The 16337-nt window shown below is 36.2% G+C and overlaps 1 protein-coding gene across 7 annotated transcripts in view; it reads right to left on the bottom strand.

Annotated features, from left to right (window-relative positions):
* Nucleotides 1-1578: 1578 nt before the first annotated feature.
* The window catches only part of SPART (spartin), a 29527-nt gene continuing 14768 nt past the window's right edge, over nt 1579-16337 (bottom strand). For 5 of the 7 annotated variants that reach the window (XM_070463147.1, XM_070463148.1, XM_070463146.1 and 2 more), the window contains exons 4-10: nt 14994-15149; nt 14503-14541; nt 12327-12450; nt 11607-11801; nt 10268-10426; nt 10100-10190; nt 1579-3110 (exon numbers count right to left, since the gene is read on the bottom strand). In XM_070463147.1, coding sequence (XP_070319248.1) covers nt 2837-3110; nt 10100-10190; nt 10268-10426; nt 11607-11801; nt 12327-12450; nt 14503-14541; nt 14994-15149 — 1038 coding nt within the window. In that variant the 3' untranslated portion in view covers nt 1579-2836. Of the gene's footprint in view, nt 3111-3137; nt 5534-10099; nt 10191-10267; nt 10427-11606; nt 11802-12326; nt 12451-14502; nt 14542-14993; nt 15150-16337 lie in introns of those variants that run through there. The other 2 variants (XM_070463151.1, XM_020898950.2) reach the window with 2 other exon arrangements.

Genomic DNA, 16337 nt, shown 5'->3' with positions numbered 1-16337 from the left:
CCCAGATTCTGGCCTTCGCGTTGGCGGCGAGGCTGTGACCCCCACACCCGGACGGGAGCGCGCGCCGGCCCCCAACTCACTTCAGGTGCATTTCTTCCGGTAACTCCAATTTAAGGCGGTCGCTGCTCACACCGTCGAAGTTGTCGCCTCTTTCTTCCAACACAGCGTCAGTCCAGAGGCCACCCACGCCCCTCCCTCACACAGCTGACAACACTAGGCCTGAGGGGACACTCAGAAGCCGGGTGAGGGGAGGCTCTCACAGGCTTGGTCGGGGGAAGGCCTCACGGTCGCGGCCAGGCTCCTCCCCGTGACGCCACAGGGCGGCGCCCGCCCGGCTGGGCTTCCCAGTGCTGTTCACAGGTGTTGAGAGGGCCAATGCTGGAAGTTTCCAATTGAATTGTTTAAACAGAACGTGAGGTAGTGTGGTACGTTAGACGGATAGGGTGTTTAGTGTCCAAAAGAACCGTCCTGAGTTGTGGGCCAAAGATAATTGGCAGCATTTTGAGGCATCAATTCAGTTAAATGCAACTGAGGGCTTATTTTGTACAAAGTTATGTGTAAGATACCAAGTACGTTCACTGCCTTCAAAGAATCTACAGCTTAACTGAAAAGTGCAAAAGAACTCTCCTCACAGCATGTCAGTAGTCACATGGTACGGCAAATTTTGTACTCCTAACTTCCGTGCCCAGCCTGAGGCAGGTTGTGGGGAGCAAGGTGCTGGTCGCCTCTCACTCACTCACCAGTGTCTGTTCTGTTTTGGTGGCTCCCCTTCTTCGTCCTCAGCCACTGTTCTTAGTTCTCTCATAGACTGGGAAGGTGGGGATGAGAGTGAGCTGGATGGTAGAGAGATAGTCACATATTCTCCCAAGTCTGATTCACACATAAATCATAGCTTTTGCAATGTAAAAAGCTAAGAACTGATGGATTTATTCTCTAGTTTGTCTATAGAAATTCTTGCTCCTTTGGGTCAGGAGGGTCAGGAATCCTCTCTGCCTCTAATGCTGCTTCCAGCATCACTACATGCTTCCATCTTCATGTAAAAACCCACTCCTTTGATATGCCATCTTGGGTGTGACACATCTACTTTTCCCCTTGCTTCACCCAGACTTACTAGTCACAACCTGTCTACTGACTCTGACTAAAAGGTAAGCTTTCCACTGTAAGTCTTTCTTCACCCTTCAGTTTGCAACTCTCAGCACTTTAATTTCCACCCCACTTCCATAGTTACAGACTGAATCCTGTCATCAGTGTGGCTTTAGTTCAAAAGCCTTAATTTAAAAACTGCTGTTGATCTGAAACGGCAACCCACAAACAAGTGAACAGAGTAGAATGAAGTGAACGGGACAACTAGGTTCCTGTTGACAATCCAGCTTTGCTGACCTCTGCTCTAAAGTAATTTTTTAAACTTCAGGCTCCATAATTGTCATTCCATTTCTTAAATAAGGCAGAGACTGACTGAAAGCTATTTACTAATTCAACTTTATTTCCATTTCAAATAGAACATTATCCTTGGCCCTAGGAAAAGGCTCCAATTCTGTGTTCCTGAAATACAAGCCCATGAATACATTTGAGGCCACGTAAATCAAAGACAGTTTATTCACAAAGTGCACTCTAGTTTCAAATAAAGTCTAATAAAGTAAATAGCAATTGGAGGTTCATAAATATCAGAATGGACTATAGTATGAAAACAAATGCCAATCTTTTAAAATCAAGAAACAAAAATAAAATGCCATTAGCTATTTTAATTACATGTTTGTAGCTTACAGGTCTGTGAATATCCTATCTTCTGCCAAAGTGGACACCGTTATGCCATCCATGATGGATAAATGCTTAAATCCTGAATTATCTGAACTATTAATAAAACCTTTCTAATAATTTAATTCATTGGCTTTTTAGTATATACAATTTTAATGACTGAATCCCAAAATAAAAATTATTTACCATTCATTAACTCAACTGTTTATATTTTAGTTTTCACTAAATTTTAGCCTTTGGGAAAAACTTACAATGAAGTGATTACATTTTTGTCCAATTAAGCTGATAATAATCACTTTAAATTGTTACAATACCAACCACAGTCCCAAATTTCCTAGGTTCCTAATAGATCAGTAACAGTATAAATCTAGAAGACTTAATTCTAGAAGACTTAAAAATCTGTTTGTATTCTTTTAAAATAAAAAACTGTCCCATTTTCTAACAAAGAGATAAGCTACCAAATTATTTTATAGAAACTCATTTTAATTTTCATGATTAGTCTATTCCTTGTTTTGAAAAAGTCATTTAAATGTTATGCAAGAATTCTTTTCATTTAGGATCACAGTTTTTGTTTAGCTTACATACTGACAATTCTGACAAGCACCCTAAAAAAAATCCACAATTAGTGCAAAAAGAGGAAACAACATTTTAAGTCATTCCTTCCCAGTACACATGACTTAGAACTAAGGTTACGAAGTGCCAATTTTATGTATATGTGAATATAATAATTTCCTACTTCACTTTCTGAAAGACAGCAAATACAAAAATAGATTACCATTAGGTTTAATGAAGTTTATAGCACATCTATTATCAGTCTTAACTGCAAAAATATTTTAGCCACATTTAGAAAAAAATAAATTCACAGAGAATGTTAACTATATTTCTAAAGATCAGATGCAAGAATACTGATTCTTTTCCGCAGAAGTAGAATACATGACATAAAGCTTGTGAAATAGTCACTTTCTAGGAATGAATACACTTTAAAAATCCTGGTTAACCTGTGAGGATTACCACATTAGCCTATTTAACAAAACTGCATCCGTCTGTAAGGCTTTGGTATAGGCAATGCACAGCACTTCCATCACTTATCTTTCTTCTTTGCCCCGTTCTTCTCTGGTCCCTCTTTCTGCTCATCTTTCTCCCCTTTTATGTCTGCACTTGCTCCTCCTCCTTGATTTTCCCCCTTAGAATTATCAATGATTTTATAGTCCTCAAGCAGTGTGTGTCCTGTTTGTTTTGCAGTTTTCTTCACCATTGCTTTGATGCCAATGTTGTCAATATTATAGGCAGTTACACCAACATTGATGGCAGAATCTACTGCGTTGTGCGTAGCTTCTCCCGCAGTATGCCCATATCTTTAAAAGAAAGATTAGAGAAAGCAGAACAAAATTACAAACATAAATCAAAGTCTTCTGAATTAGTGTTAAATAGGTCACGTGATTAGTATGTTATCCTTGGAAGCAAAATCAAAGATTAAGTTTCAATTTAATTAATAATGTAAAACACAGTAAAGAATAAAATCACACTGTGCCAACACTGTATTTTCTCCTTCAGTAAAAATATTATGAAAATAAACTGAGGCTGAGATTAATGCAATGAAGGCTGTTTATGCTGAAGAACAGAATGTAAATTTTAATAAAGGTTGTTGATCAGTCATCATTTCCTTTATCTCTTTCTGGAAATGTTAGAGAATTTTAACTGAAACAACTATAGGTCACTATAAATGGTTTTGAGTTCTAACTTAAGTTAGAACTTAACTCTAGTTAAGCCTTTCAAACTACTGGAATCTGAGATTGTCTCTAAACACAGATTTTACAACTTTCTCTCTCACTCCACTCTACCCCACTGCAGACTCACTGGCCTTCCTGCTGTTCTTTGAACCCACCAAGCACGCATGTAGTGGCCCTATGACCTTGGTACTAGCTGGTATCCACGCAGACTACTCTCACCCCAGGTATCCACATGGCTAACTGCCTCACCTTCTTCAAGTCAGCTATAATTCTCTTAGCATTTAACCTATTTTAATTGCCTCATCCCACAGCCAATCAATCCTCCCTTAACAGCTCTTTCTTCTTTAACTTAATGACTATTTCTACTATAGAACTGACTCACTGGAAAAGACCCTAATGCTGCGAAAGTTTGAAGGTTGGAGAAGGGGATGACAGAGAATGAAATGGCTGGATGGCATCACCGACTCGATGAACAGCAGTTTGAGCAAGCTCTGGGAGTTGGTGATGGACAGGGAAGCCTGGCGTGCTATAGTGACAGAGTCAGACATGACTGAGCGACTGAACTGACAACTACAGAACAACTTTCTAAATACCAAAACAAAAACACCCACTGTTTTTGTTTTGCTTGTTTATCTCACTAGAATATAAACCCCATTATAAAAGGATCTCTTTGCTTTGTTCATTAATGTATCTTAAGTACTTAGAACAGTGCCTAATACCTAGTATTTCTTGAATGAATAAAATAAGTAAGCCCTGCCTGAGCCTTCTAAGAGTTTCCTGGATTCTCAAGTAGAGCAAAGGACTTGGGAAATTGTAAAACATCACACAAAGCAGTTATTCCTGACCATAATCAATACAACTGATGGTGTTTAATACCATTTCCATAAGAAAATACAACTTGAGGTGTTATATACAAGGACACTAAACCTTATTCTACTTTCTGTTTTACCCTTTACCTTTTTCTAAGTACCAGGCTTTAAAATCTTTTCCTGTCCATAGGTTTCCCCAAATAGAGGACTGCTTAAACAACAAATAAGAACAAAAAGGCAAATTTTTACAGTCTTTTTTCCAGAACATACTGAAGTTTCCTAGATGCTTTATGACCAGTATCTGGACATTTTTTCTTACACAGGATCAGACCTCCAAATTAACAAGTCCTCTATTACTTTTAGCCTGGCCTTCTGTGGTTTGTGATCCTACTGGTTTATTCATGTTTTTTTGTTTTTTGTTTTCAACTTCAGTGCTAGAAATATGCAAAATCTTATAATGCTTCTGAGTGATATTTCATTCAGAATGTTAATCAGAACCAGAGCACAGCAGAGCCTACAATCTGTCAAACCTTATGTCTACACCACTCTTGATTGGGGCTTTCGCAACATTTACCCAATGGAAAAGCTCCTGACTGCTTTCTGCCAGTCCCTGCTGCTTTGCAACCCCTCAGAATTCCACAGAATTGCTGATGTTGCAAAAGACATGGGGCCTTCTCACAGTCAATTAAGCCCCAGTCACAAATGCAGTGATCACATGGCAATGGCTCAGGCTCTATGAGAAGAAAAGGGCGGAGGCAGTTTCAGCACTGGAAGGGTGCCCAAAACTCCTGGTTGAGCAGGTCCCTCTCAGGGCTCCTCTCTCCAGACCTGGGTTAACTACAGTGAAGTGATATGATGACTGAAGAATGTGGCCATAAACTGGGAGTCATAAAATTAAGATTCTAATACCAAATGGGCCAACAATTAGCCATGTGACCCAGGTGAAGTCCCCACCTCTTTGTACCTCATAAAATTTCCTCTCCTTTATCTTATGAGATGTGTTATGTGATAGCACTTTGAAAATTCCATAGGACTAAAGATATTTTTAAAGACCCTACAGAATAGTTTTTCAGAAGTTGTGTTTATTTTTTAAATATCTCCTCACTCATCACATCTGCTTCCCAACATGTCCAGGAAGCCAGGATTCCTGGCAGACATCCCTTTCTCCTCTCTTGTCTTGATAAATAACTCTTCAGTTCTTCTCTTTATTCAGACCCTACACTCCTAGAAAGACTATTTCTGGCAAAAAAAAAAAAAAAAAAAAGCTTATTTTTTATTCTTCCTTTTAAAAAAGTTAACTATAATTAGCTAATTGAATTACATCTTATATACTGAATACTACCAATTTAAGAACAATAAAAAATGAATATAAAGAATGCTCTAAATAAGTCAATGGGATTTAGATGTCAATTTGAATGAGACTTTTCAGGAATTTCTCCAGTGCATTCAGTAACGTATAGCAAAATAACACCTGGCAGTGATTCCAGATTTCACTCATAGCAAAATTTCATCACAATTTTCTAATAAATCTGCCTAAAATTCAATTTACATGCAACCTTCAAAGTTATTCTTAGAAATGTTAACCTTAAATATTTAAAACAGAAATAGCTTCTTAATAGTTTTCAAACACAGATGGGTTACAAGCAACCTTACAGGTGAAGCTAAGGAGTTTAAACTTTATCTTGAAATCAGTAGGAACGGTATGACCAAATTTTATTTCAGAAGGATCTATCACAGGTTGCATTGTGAACTGTAAGGGTTTAAGACTGAGGAACCAGTTAGGAAACAAGTTTTGAGCTGGATGAAAAATGATGAAAATCTATTCTAAGGTAATGGTAATGAGGCTGGAGCTAAAGGGATCAATTAAAAAAAAAAGACTTGTGAACTGAATAGCTGCAGTGGTATGCAGCTGGGATGTATGAGTCTGTAGATTAAAAGTTAAGAGGAAATATAGATCTAAGAGTTGCTGAGATATAGGTGATAATTGTGGCCACAGGTGTGTGTGTGTGTATATATATATACATGATATCCACAAAGGGCAGAAAAGGGAGTACAGAGTAAAACCATAGACAGAACCAATATTTAAGGAATGAGTGTGGAAGACAACCACCCTAAGAAGCATCTGTAAGACAAAACTGAAAGGTGGGAAATGACAGTACTGTTAGGAGATGTGTAGACAGCTGACCCACCAGTCTCAGTAAGTATTAAATCTTGGATAAAGATCAATCAGGAAGAAAGGCTACAGTAAGCATGTGATTTGACTTTATCTACACACACACACAAAAACCTGTGGAAAAATCTTAAGATGTAAGAAAGACATGTCTTTCAACCTACAGGTAACTCAAAATGTAAGGCTAACATGGCACACATCAAAATCTGAAGCCAAAGTGATAGAATTAATGATGGGTCAAAATCAACAAAGTGCAATTAAGCCAAAATAAATGTAAAGTTTTTATTTAGGTACAAATATCAACTGTCTAAAAATAAGGCAAAGGTTCAGATTGTAAAGCAATTATAATTCAGTTAAGAAAAACAAGTTTGATATGGGTCAATAAAGTAACAGCTACTATAAAGACATACCCTTTGTCTTCTATTCCGTATTTATTACATGCTAAATATGACCAAAACAAGGGAGACAACCCCACTGTATTCAATCTGGTTGCAATACCTCTAGAATATTAGATTCAACTCTGGGTTCCATATTTTGAGAACAACATTCACAAAGCAAAGATCTGGAAACCATACTATATATGGAATTGTTAAACTGGGAGTATTTAGTAGAAAAGAAAAAATAAGCGAAAGACATAATGATCATATTTAAATATGTCTACAGTTACCATACTGAAAAGACAAGACTGATCCCATACAACTCCTGAGTAGATGTGATATAGAGTTTTATGGATAATATGACATCTACTAAAGAGGATACCCTCAAACAGATTTGAATTTGCCCCTTCACCCAGTGAAAATTTAAGGGGAACTTTAATTAAAATTTACTAAATAAACCAGTTAAATACTATACCTTAAAAGAATTAATTTGTTACAGAAAAATATTTTTACTAAGCTTATTCTTCACACATATATGTTCTAAGATAAAATATTACTGAGGGGGAAACAAAAATGCACCTAACTTACTAAAGTTACATTATTTTCTTTTAAACAATTTAGAGTGGAAAAAGGAACTTAAAGGTGAAAGTTAGAAGCTATGAAGAAGAGTGATGAATTATTTAATAGATACTATACTGCAATTAGGTATAGTAGGTTTAAAGTTACTCAATTGCTTTTTCCTTATTCCTGTAGGTCTTCTTGCTCCTAAATCTAAATTATAATAAAAGTAGTAATATAACTGACAAAAATAAAGTCTTAACAAATCTTTCTTATACATTTACCTCAAAAAATTAGTAGGAGTGTAATTAATTATATAGGTCATTAGGTAAGTCATTCATAATGAATGAACACAGTCCTGAATCAGAATCAAAACCATAAAAGGCATGGAGAATATACTTATCTAATACAACCTGCCTTTAAATATACCTAAATTTAAAAAAAAAATTATTTGTATTTGCTTATAATACAAGAAACCAGATATGGAAATTTATGTAACATATTTTTCTCCTAAGGCATAGTGCAAATAATTAAGGCAGATTTGAAACAACTACTTGGGAGAGTAATTTCTCATAGGCAATAAGAATACACATGTTCAAAAAATAGTAAGTTTTCTTCATAATACCATCATCAGTTGGATTAGAGTAGAAAAATACAAATGTTCCATCTATCAAATAGCTTTCATAGTGGAAATAAGTTTAAATTCATAAATGTAAACAAATATAAATTTATGTCAATTATGGAGAACTAAACTAAATGGAAGAACTAGATTTTCCAATTCTTCAGTGGTAAATATCACTGAATTATTACTGGTTTAATACCTGCAGTTTCTTCTCCTAAGAGGCAATTTCTACTTCTGGTCAAGAGTATTCATAAATGAAAAAACAGTATTACTTGGACAAACCTGTTATTTCCCACTGTCCCTCCCGTCTTTCCAAGTTTCTAATTAAGTTACTGCCAACACTAAGGTATCCTGATAACTGGAAATACAAATCTAATTAACTAAATCTTCACCTGCTTCTTTTCTGAAAAAAAGAACTGAATCTTTGGAAGAAAGGATAAAACTAGCAATATACACCATAACAGAAATAAATTAGCTCCAAACCACAGTAAAAATACTCTAATATCACATTAAGTTCTCCTCACTAAGGACAATAAATACAAAATTTACACTAAAACCTTGTACTTCCTAGTTAGGTGAATTTCAAACTTTTTAAAAGACTCAACTTAATTTAAGTACTTAAGTCCTTTTTTGTTTTTTAAGAGTAGGAAATGGACAAATCCAATAAAGCACTTCCTACTTACTCATGTGACCACCTATTTAGCCATGCTAGCACATAATAATCTAAAAATCATCCACTTTTGGTCTAAAAAACACTACTTTCTCCTGCACTTGCAAAAAAAAAAGAAGCCATTTTTCTAATGATGACTAATCCATCAAAGTAACCTAAAAGTTGCATAACAAGAAGAGTATTAGATTAGAGGTCAATGCCAAGAGTAGCAAGAAGTCAGCTGGGAGACTTGGGTTTTACATTTCCATCAAAATTCAGATCTACTCTGCATCTGGTTTTCCAAGTCCTCTGGTAAAACTGATACTCCTTGATGATATGCCATGTTGCTTTTACTCAAAGGTATGTTTGCCCCAGACTGAGCAGACCAAACCAACTTAGGCTGGAAATTAAGTTAGTAATTTAGTAGTTAGCTAATTTACTATGATGGGAGGGAGTCTAAACATACCAATGTAGTGCTGGAAAAGAATTCCAGATACTAAACTCACACAGATATCCCATTAAGGAGAGCGGTGGCCTGGCACTGTTTCCTGACACTGCATGACAAAGACCTGGCTTACATCTCAGCTCTACCACTTACTAGAGTGCAATTCTTAATTAAGTATTTAATGCTCTATGCTTTTGGTTTCTTCATCTATAGAATGGAGATAACAGCATTAAAAATTAAACACGACATATGGAAAGCACTGAACACAATGTCTGATGCATAAGCATGAACTCAAATGCTGTCAGTGAGTAAATAATTAACACATATAACCAAGAGCTGAGAACATGATTAATTTTTTCTTCTAAATAAACATTAACTATTAAGATCCAAACAAACTCACAGTTAAAAAAAGCAACTCAAGTCCTTCATACTAAATTTGAGTTTAGACTTCCAGTACTTATAAAGACAGAATAAAGAGCTAAAATCCTATTTTTAAGTCTCATCTTTAATACCACTTATCAGATGAGCTTGAATAAATCATTCAGTTCTATGGTTGCCCATTTCTTAAAGGCATGTCTATACCATCTGTCTGTTCTAATACATATGCACAGTGGTACATTCAAATAAGATGTGAAAATTGAATATTCTTCATATATAGAAGGGCTAGTACTAGCAAAGTATACTACCTTAAATATAATTCAAGTTTTCCCCACCAAAATCACAGATAAACATCACTCATCAAGAACATGAAGGCATACAGAAACTCCAGGCATTAAAAATAACATGAATCTATTCTTTCCATTAACGATGGGCAAATATAACAAAATCAGTAATACGAGGCAAAGTCACAGTAATACTATTGATTTCTAGAATCTTTATTCTTCTCCCTATTTAGAAATAGCAAGTAAAAAAAAAAACTGTTTTATCAGATATTCAATAAAAAATAGCTATACAATCATTTTAATTGTCTAAAATTCAACTTACTTGTATCTGACAGTTTGTACAGTTTCTGCTGAAACATTGTTAACAATGCATTTAGCTGCACATTCCAATCCTTGCCAGACAGTTGAGAATCCTGAAAATACATTTAAAAGTAAGTAAAACCAACCCTTGGGAAACAGACCTTCCTAAGTTTTCAGAGTTTTATGTTACCTTGAACACTACTTGCTGCTACAACCATAGCACCATCCAGGGTAGACTTTCCATTTCGGTCTTTCTTAAGAGATTCTGGAACAAGTTTGCTTCCGTGCTTCTTGACGTGTGGAGCTAATTCCTTTCCAACACAGTTTGCCACAGTACAAACTCCGTCAACTAGTATAACCATTTAAAAGAAAAAAAACTTAGAAAAACATGTATTTTCCCCTTGATTTTACCATTTTCAAAAGCAAAATTCTTTCATGAGTATCTAAAGTTGTTTCATTGTATAATGTTACCATTCCTATTTAAAAAAGCATGAAAACAAGGCTGGTTATTTTTTTTAAACAAAGGCTATTGTTTGGTTTAAGGATGTGTTTGCAGAGTTTCAGTTCAGTTCAGTTCAGTCGCTCAGTCGTGTCCGACTCTTTGCGATCCCATGAATCGCAGCACGCCAGGCCTCCCTGTCCATCACCAACTCCCGGAGTTTACTCAAACTCATGCCCATCGAGTCAGTGATGCCATCCAGCCATCTCATCCTCTGTCGTCCCCTTCTCCTCCTGCCCCCAATCCCTCCCAGCATCAGGGTCTTTTCCAATGAGTCAACTCTTCACATGAGGTGGCCAAAGTATTGGAGTTTCAGCTTCAGCATCAGTCCTTCCAGTGAACACCCAGGACTGATCTCCTTTAGGATGGACTGGTTGGATCTCCTTGCAGTCCAAGGGACTCTCAAGAGTCTTCTCCAACTACTGCGTCTTAAATATAATGTTTCATCACTTTGCTTAGAAGAGAATCATTCACCTTTTCTATTTGCAATGCAAGATTGGTAGATCCAACTATCATGTTTTCCAGCTAAGCGAATTTGTACTTTTTCTCCCTATCAGCAAATACTCAACTGAAATAGTAATAAAGTATTTAAGTGTATATAAAAGTAAACACACCAAAAACATGATTCAAATGCAATGACTTGTCCTTGAAAGCATGTGTCATACTCCAGGATGGTAAATACACTTGGCAAATACATTCCCTTTCAAAGGCACAGATGTTCCCCTCTCCAACCCATCAAAATAACCTTTAACCAGTGCTTCTCAAACTTTAACAAGCAAGTGGATCACTGAGACATCTTGTGAACTGGAAGTACCCAATCAGCAGGTGTGTCAGTGCCTGACATACTTCTAAAGCTTTCAGGTCGGTGCTGCTGGTCTACAGATCCCACCACAAGTAGCAACGCAAAACTGCTTTGTCCGAATTCTTTACCCTCAAAGTTAAACCATCTAAATGAGGTTAGATTAATCTGGACTAAAAGAAGATTTTTAATTTAAGTAAGAAGTAGTAAAGGAATCTAAAGTCACTTTACCCAGAAACTGACTGACTTTGGCTGCTCCTCCAGTCGCCTGCTTTGCCATATAAAGTCCCTTGGTCACAGCTGGACTAACTTCCACAGGCTTTTCTTCTGGTTGAATCCGTTCTCGGAGTTTAGATGCTCCTTTCTGGATGGCTTTGCCAGTAAACTCAGCACCTTTGACCAAACCCCAACTCACCCAGGAAGCACCTTTTAAAGGGAAAAATAACTGGATAAAATTAGGACTGAATATCTGGGTTCGATACCTGGGTTGGGAAGATCACCTGGAGAAGGAAAATGCTACCCACTCCAGTATTCTGGCCTGGAGAATTCCATGGACTGTATAGTCCAGGGGGTCGCAAATAGTTGGACACAACTGAGTGACTTGCACTTTCATACTATACATTTAATACCTATACCAAGATTAACGGGGGATTTCCAAGGGGAAAGGAAAATAACTGATTTTACGTTCAGAGTTATTCTGAAAGCTTGGGGTTTCTTGAAGCTTTTCACTACCAATTCTCCCAAGAGTAAAAAAAGAGAAAAATAAACCAAGAAGAACTTACAACAATATGACAATGTGTAACATTCGAAGAGATCAGTTCTATTTTTAAGTATTTATAAATGGATCATTTAAAACCAGAACATAAAATAGTATCTTTCCAAGTATTCTCTAATGGGACCCACCCAAAAGCTTCACATCATAAGTGAAAAAAGTTACCATTACTCTAATACCTGACAAAATGTTGTGAGCCACTTTCTCACTCCACTCAGGTAACTCCTTTGCTCTTTCTTCTGAAACTGGCTCACAGGGTACAATGTGACTCAGATTAACTTCTTCACTTGAAGTACCTTTGGTCTAAATGGTAAAAAGATTTCAAGAAGTGAAAACAATAAAAACTAAGATGAGAGAAAACCATAAGCATTTTGTAATAAAATACTAATCCAATAAATACTAATGAATGAAAGTATTTCCAGCCAACCTAATTATTAGTACACTTTAGTACATAAAACACAATACCCATAACCACCATGAAGCTGAAAATTGTTCTGGTCTTATGTTAGGTCCCACTGGTAAGTAAGATTTAAATACCAACATACCTCCAATACAGCATTTATCAGATTATATGTAAATTGACTTTTTTCTTTCCTTGACTAGACTGAGTTCTTTCAGAGGGCTAAATACCCATACGCATACAGTCCTCGGTAAGGTTAAAAGATGTGTTAAATAACTCAATCAGTAAAGAAGAATGCATCCAAATGAACTGGTTTTGACAGACGTCAAGTAAAAGCAAATAAAAATACATAAATACAGAATCTGCCATTCCATTTTAATGGAAACAGGAAACACAGAAATACTTGCTAATTCAATGGCTAGGGCCAACACTCAAAATTTCAAAGCTAAATTTATTTTTTCATTCTAAATACTTAGCAGTAGGCTAATTCAGACCTCATAATATTATGAAACAACTTGAAACTCAAATTTAACCCAACAGAAATACAACCTGATTTAAAATATAAAACATTAAAAACAAAAATTTCTACACATGGGGAAAAGCCACTCATAAATAAAATCTAAAGACAAAATGAACAAAATACTTGCAAGTTACATAACTTTGACAATGGGCCAATGTCCCTAATATATAAAGAATTCTGAGAAATTAAGAAGGACTGGCAACCCAGTAATAAAAATGGACATGACTAGACATCACAGAGAAAGGATATGACTAGACACCAGGCAGAAAGCAAAATTCGAGTTACCCTTACACATCTGCTCAACTTTACTCACAAAAAGATCAATGCAAACTAATATATTCCAGTATATTTCTCTCATCATCGCACTGCCAAAATACAGAAAGAGCAACCATCCACTCTGCTGAGCAGGCTATGGGGAAACAGGTGTTCACGTACCCCTGGTACTGTCTGAACTGTGTAATCCTTAGGAAGGGTAATGCAGCAAGATCTATCAAAATCACAAATGCACTGATCCGTTGACACAGTAACCCCACCTCTAAGAATGTGATGAATTACCTACAGATGTATGATCAATAGCTCTACAAAGTTATTCACTGATGCACTGTTTGTAATAGCAAACAACCACACCAAATACCCCTCAATAAGAGGCTGATTAAATAAACTGTTTTCTATTCATACGATGAAATACAACATAAAAAAGACTGAGGAAATTCTAGGACACTCTATATGATGCCACCTTTTGTATAAGAAAGAGAGAAATAATAACAGATTTTGTTTGCTTTTATCTACCTCAAAAAACCCAGAAAAGAAACAGAAGACACTAATAAAATTACCTACAGTGGCAAAAGAAAAGGTGTAGATTGGGATGAAGGAGGAAATAAAGCTTTTTGAAGGTATCTACCATCTCATGTAATTTGATTTTTTTAATCAAGGAATTAAATTTTTAAAAATGAACTTCTAACTTCCATTTTGAATGCCCATGTTCTCATAAAGCTGGTTCAAGATGCTCAACATAACCCACAGTGACAGTTTGTGTGTAAAAGTACAATATTCATGTGACATTCATTAATTTCAAAGACAATTACCAAGCACTTATGAGTTACAACAATGAACAGTGCCAAATTGTTTATAATTCAATACTACACAACGGTACTTTCCTTCTTCATAGGTTTGCTTACTTCACTTCAGGACTCATCTCAGCCATAATGCCCTCTAGGAGGAGCCTCCTCAACTGCTTCCCACACCACACATCTTCTTGGAAGGTACAACGGAGCCTTCTATACAACCTATGTACTTTCATCTAACCATCACGTTGGGCAGAAATTCTCTCTTTGCTAATCTATCCTCCCCACTAGATGGTAAATATTTGAGATGAGGAATTTCAACTTTTTTCTATTATGCTCAGCTTTCTAGCACTCAATAAATACTTACTGACCTCTAATCCAAATTCACCATTTGGTACATAACACAGAATCTAAGAAATGAAAGAAGAAATTGCTAAATAAATATTTTAATAGCCCATTTTCTCTGTTCTGCTGACTACATGAAGACATAAGGAACCGAATAAAAATGGCAGTATAAGGAAAAGTATACCTAGACCCAAGATCTCGGTGTATATAGGAAGGTAGAAGATAATACAAAACAAAAAAGCATATTCATCATTAATGTGAATATAAAAATCTTTCCAATAGTTGAAAAAGATGTATCCTCCAAACACAGGCTATTGTTTAAGACAGTTTAAATAAATACTTGGAAAGGGAAACATTAACACTGATTCTAATTACCCTACCAGTGATCACTCCGTGAATCTGCAAGTTGCTCTGCTTTAGTAAATGGGGTTCTTATAAATAATTTAAACTGGTGAAAGGTACCTTTAGGCTAGAACACACCCTCATACCTTGTTGATTTTTCATTCACTTTACTTACCTTTTTCCCTCGTTTTCCCTTATGACGCACATCCTTACTGCCTGGGTCCAGCTGTCTCACATCAGTGCCACTGGCTTCCTTCAACTGGTCAGAGGCAGATCCTGATCTTCCAGGGATCTGGAATTCATTTTCTCCTTCTGCCCGGTCCCAGTTGGTCTAGGGATAAAGGACTCAGTTTAGTTCAAATTCACATTTCTTCTAAGCTATGGTATATCATGCTGCAGTAATATACTTATTCAAATGACAGTGTTTTACAACTACTTTTGCTAGTCTTTCTATTTTTATCGCATCACCAAATCTCAAACCTTTTTGAGTTCTCTGGTTCATACGATAGGGCCTAAAGTAAATTTCAAAAGACAAAAAGGTATGCGAGATAAACTTACAGCAGTTGCTGGTATAAGTGATCATAAAATCAGATGCAGGTACATTTGAATTTAGTTAAATAATAAGTAAGTTTTAGGAAACACATACAGGACTAAATGAGTTTAAAGGAAGTTAACAAACCTCATATCCAGTTTAATTACTCTGTATTGTTGGAAGGCTGCTTTTGTTTTTTTCACTTCTGCACTCAACACTGAAAGTAATCTGCTTACATACACTTTGCTGAATGAATGCTTAAGAGTAAAGACAAGTCAAAAGTACAGCGAGTAGCTAAGCTTTTTTTTACTGCTGGAGTTCTAAGATAATACAGAAAACTAAAAATAACATGCAACCGAAAAATAAAACCGAACAGAGGAAATAAACAACTAAAGGTCAGTTTAATTTCTTGCCTAGAGCTTGGTAATACAGGTCAAATGAATATAGGGGTGAAGAGAGTAACAACTCCATAAAAAGTCTGGATTACTTAAGAATGGCACTCTCTTCAGCTAGTAAACAGCAAAGCTTAGATTTGAACCCATACCCATTTGACTACATTGCTGTCTTTGTAAACTCTCCTGAGCATATTGAGGCTACACACACTTCCATATGGGGGTCATAGGTTTTGCTGGCATAGCTTAAATAACTGGCATTTTAGTTCATACTGATCATCAGGTCATTCTCATATACAGTTCTTACAATCTAACACTGAGATGACTCTCTGGCCTATCTCTTACCTGGTGATCTGCTCCCATCACCTTTGCCCTTAAATGTTTAATATAGGTATGGACTGAAGGTGTATTCTACTTTCTGAGATAAAAGAAACAAATCTTTCATAACTGAACTCAAAACTATTTTGTGAAATCCTCCCTGACCTCCTTTCACTTTTTTCCATCATCGATTACACTATACTGTTATTTAACAGACTGTTAACATGCTCAAGAATAGGAGCTGTTATATATGTATTTTTTATAGCTCCCTCTGTTC

The sequence above is a fragment of the Odocoileus virginianus genome, unplaced genomic scaffold (genome assembly GCF_023699985.2).
Source record: "Odocoileus virginianus isolate 20LAN1187 ecotype Illinois unplaced genomic scaffold, Ovbor_1.2 Unplaced_Scaffold_35, whole genome shotgun sequence".
NCBI lineage: Eukaryota > Metazoa > Chordata > Mammalia > Artiodactyla > Cervidae > Odocoileus > Odocoileus virginianus.
The sequence above is the reverse complement of the archived record's forward strand: the minus strand, read 5'-3'. Positions and strand labels throughout refer to the sequence as shown.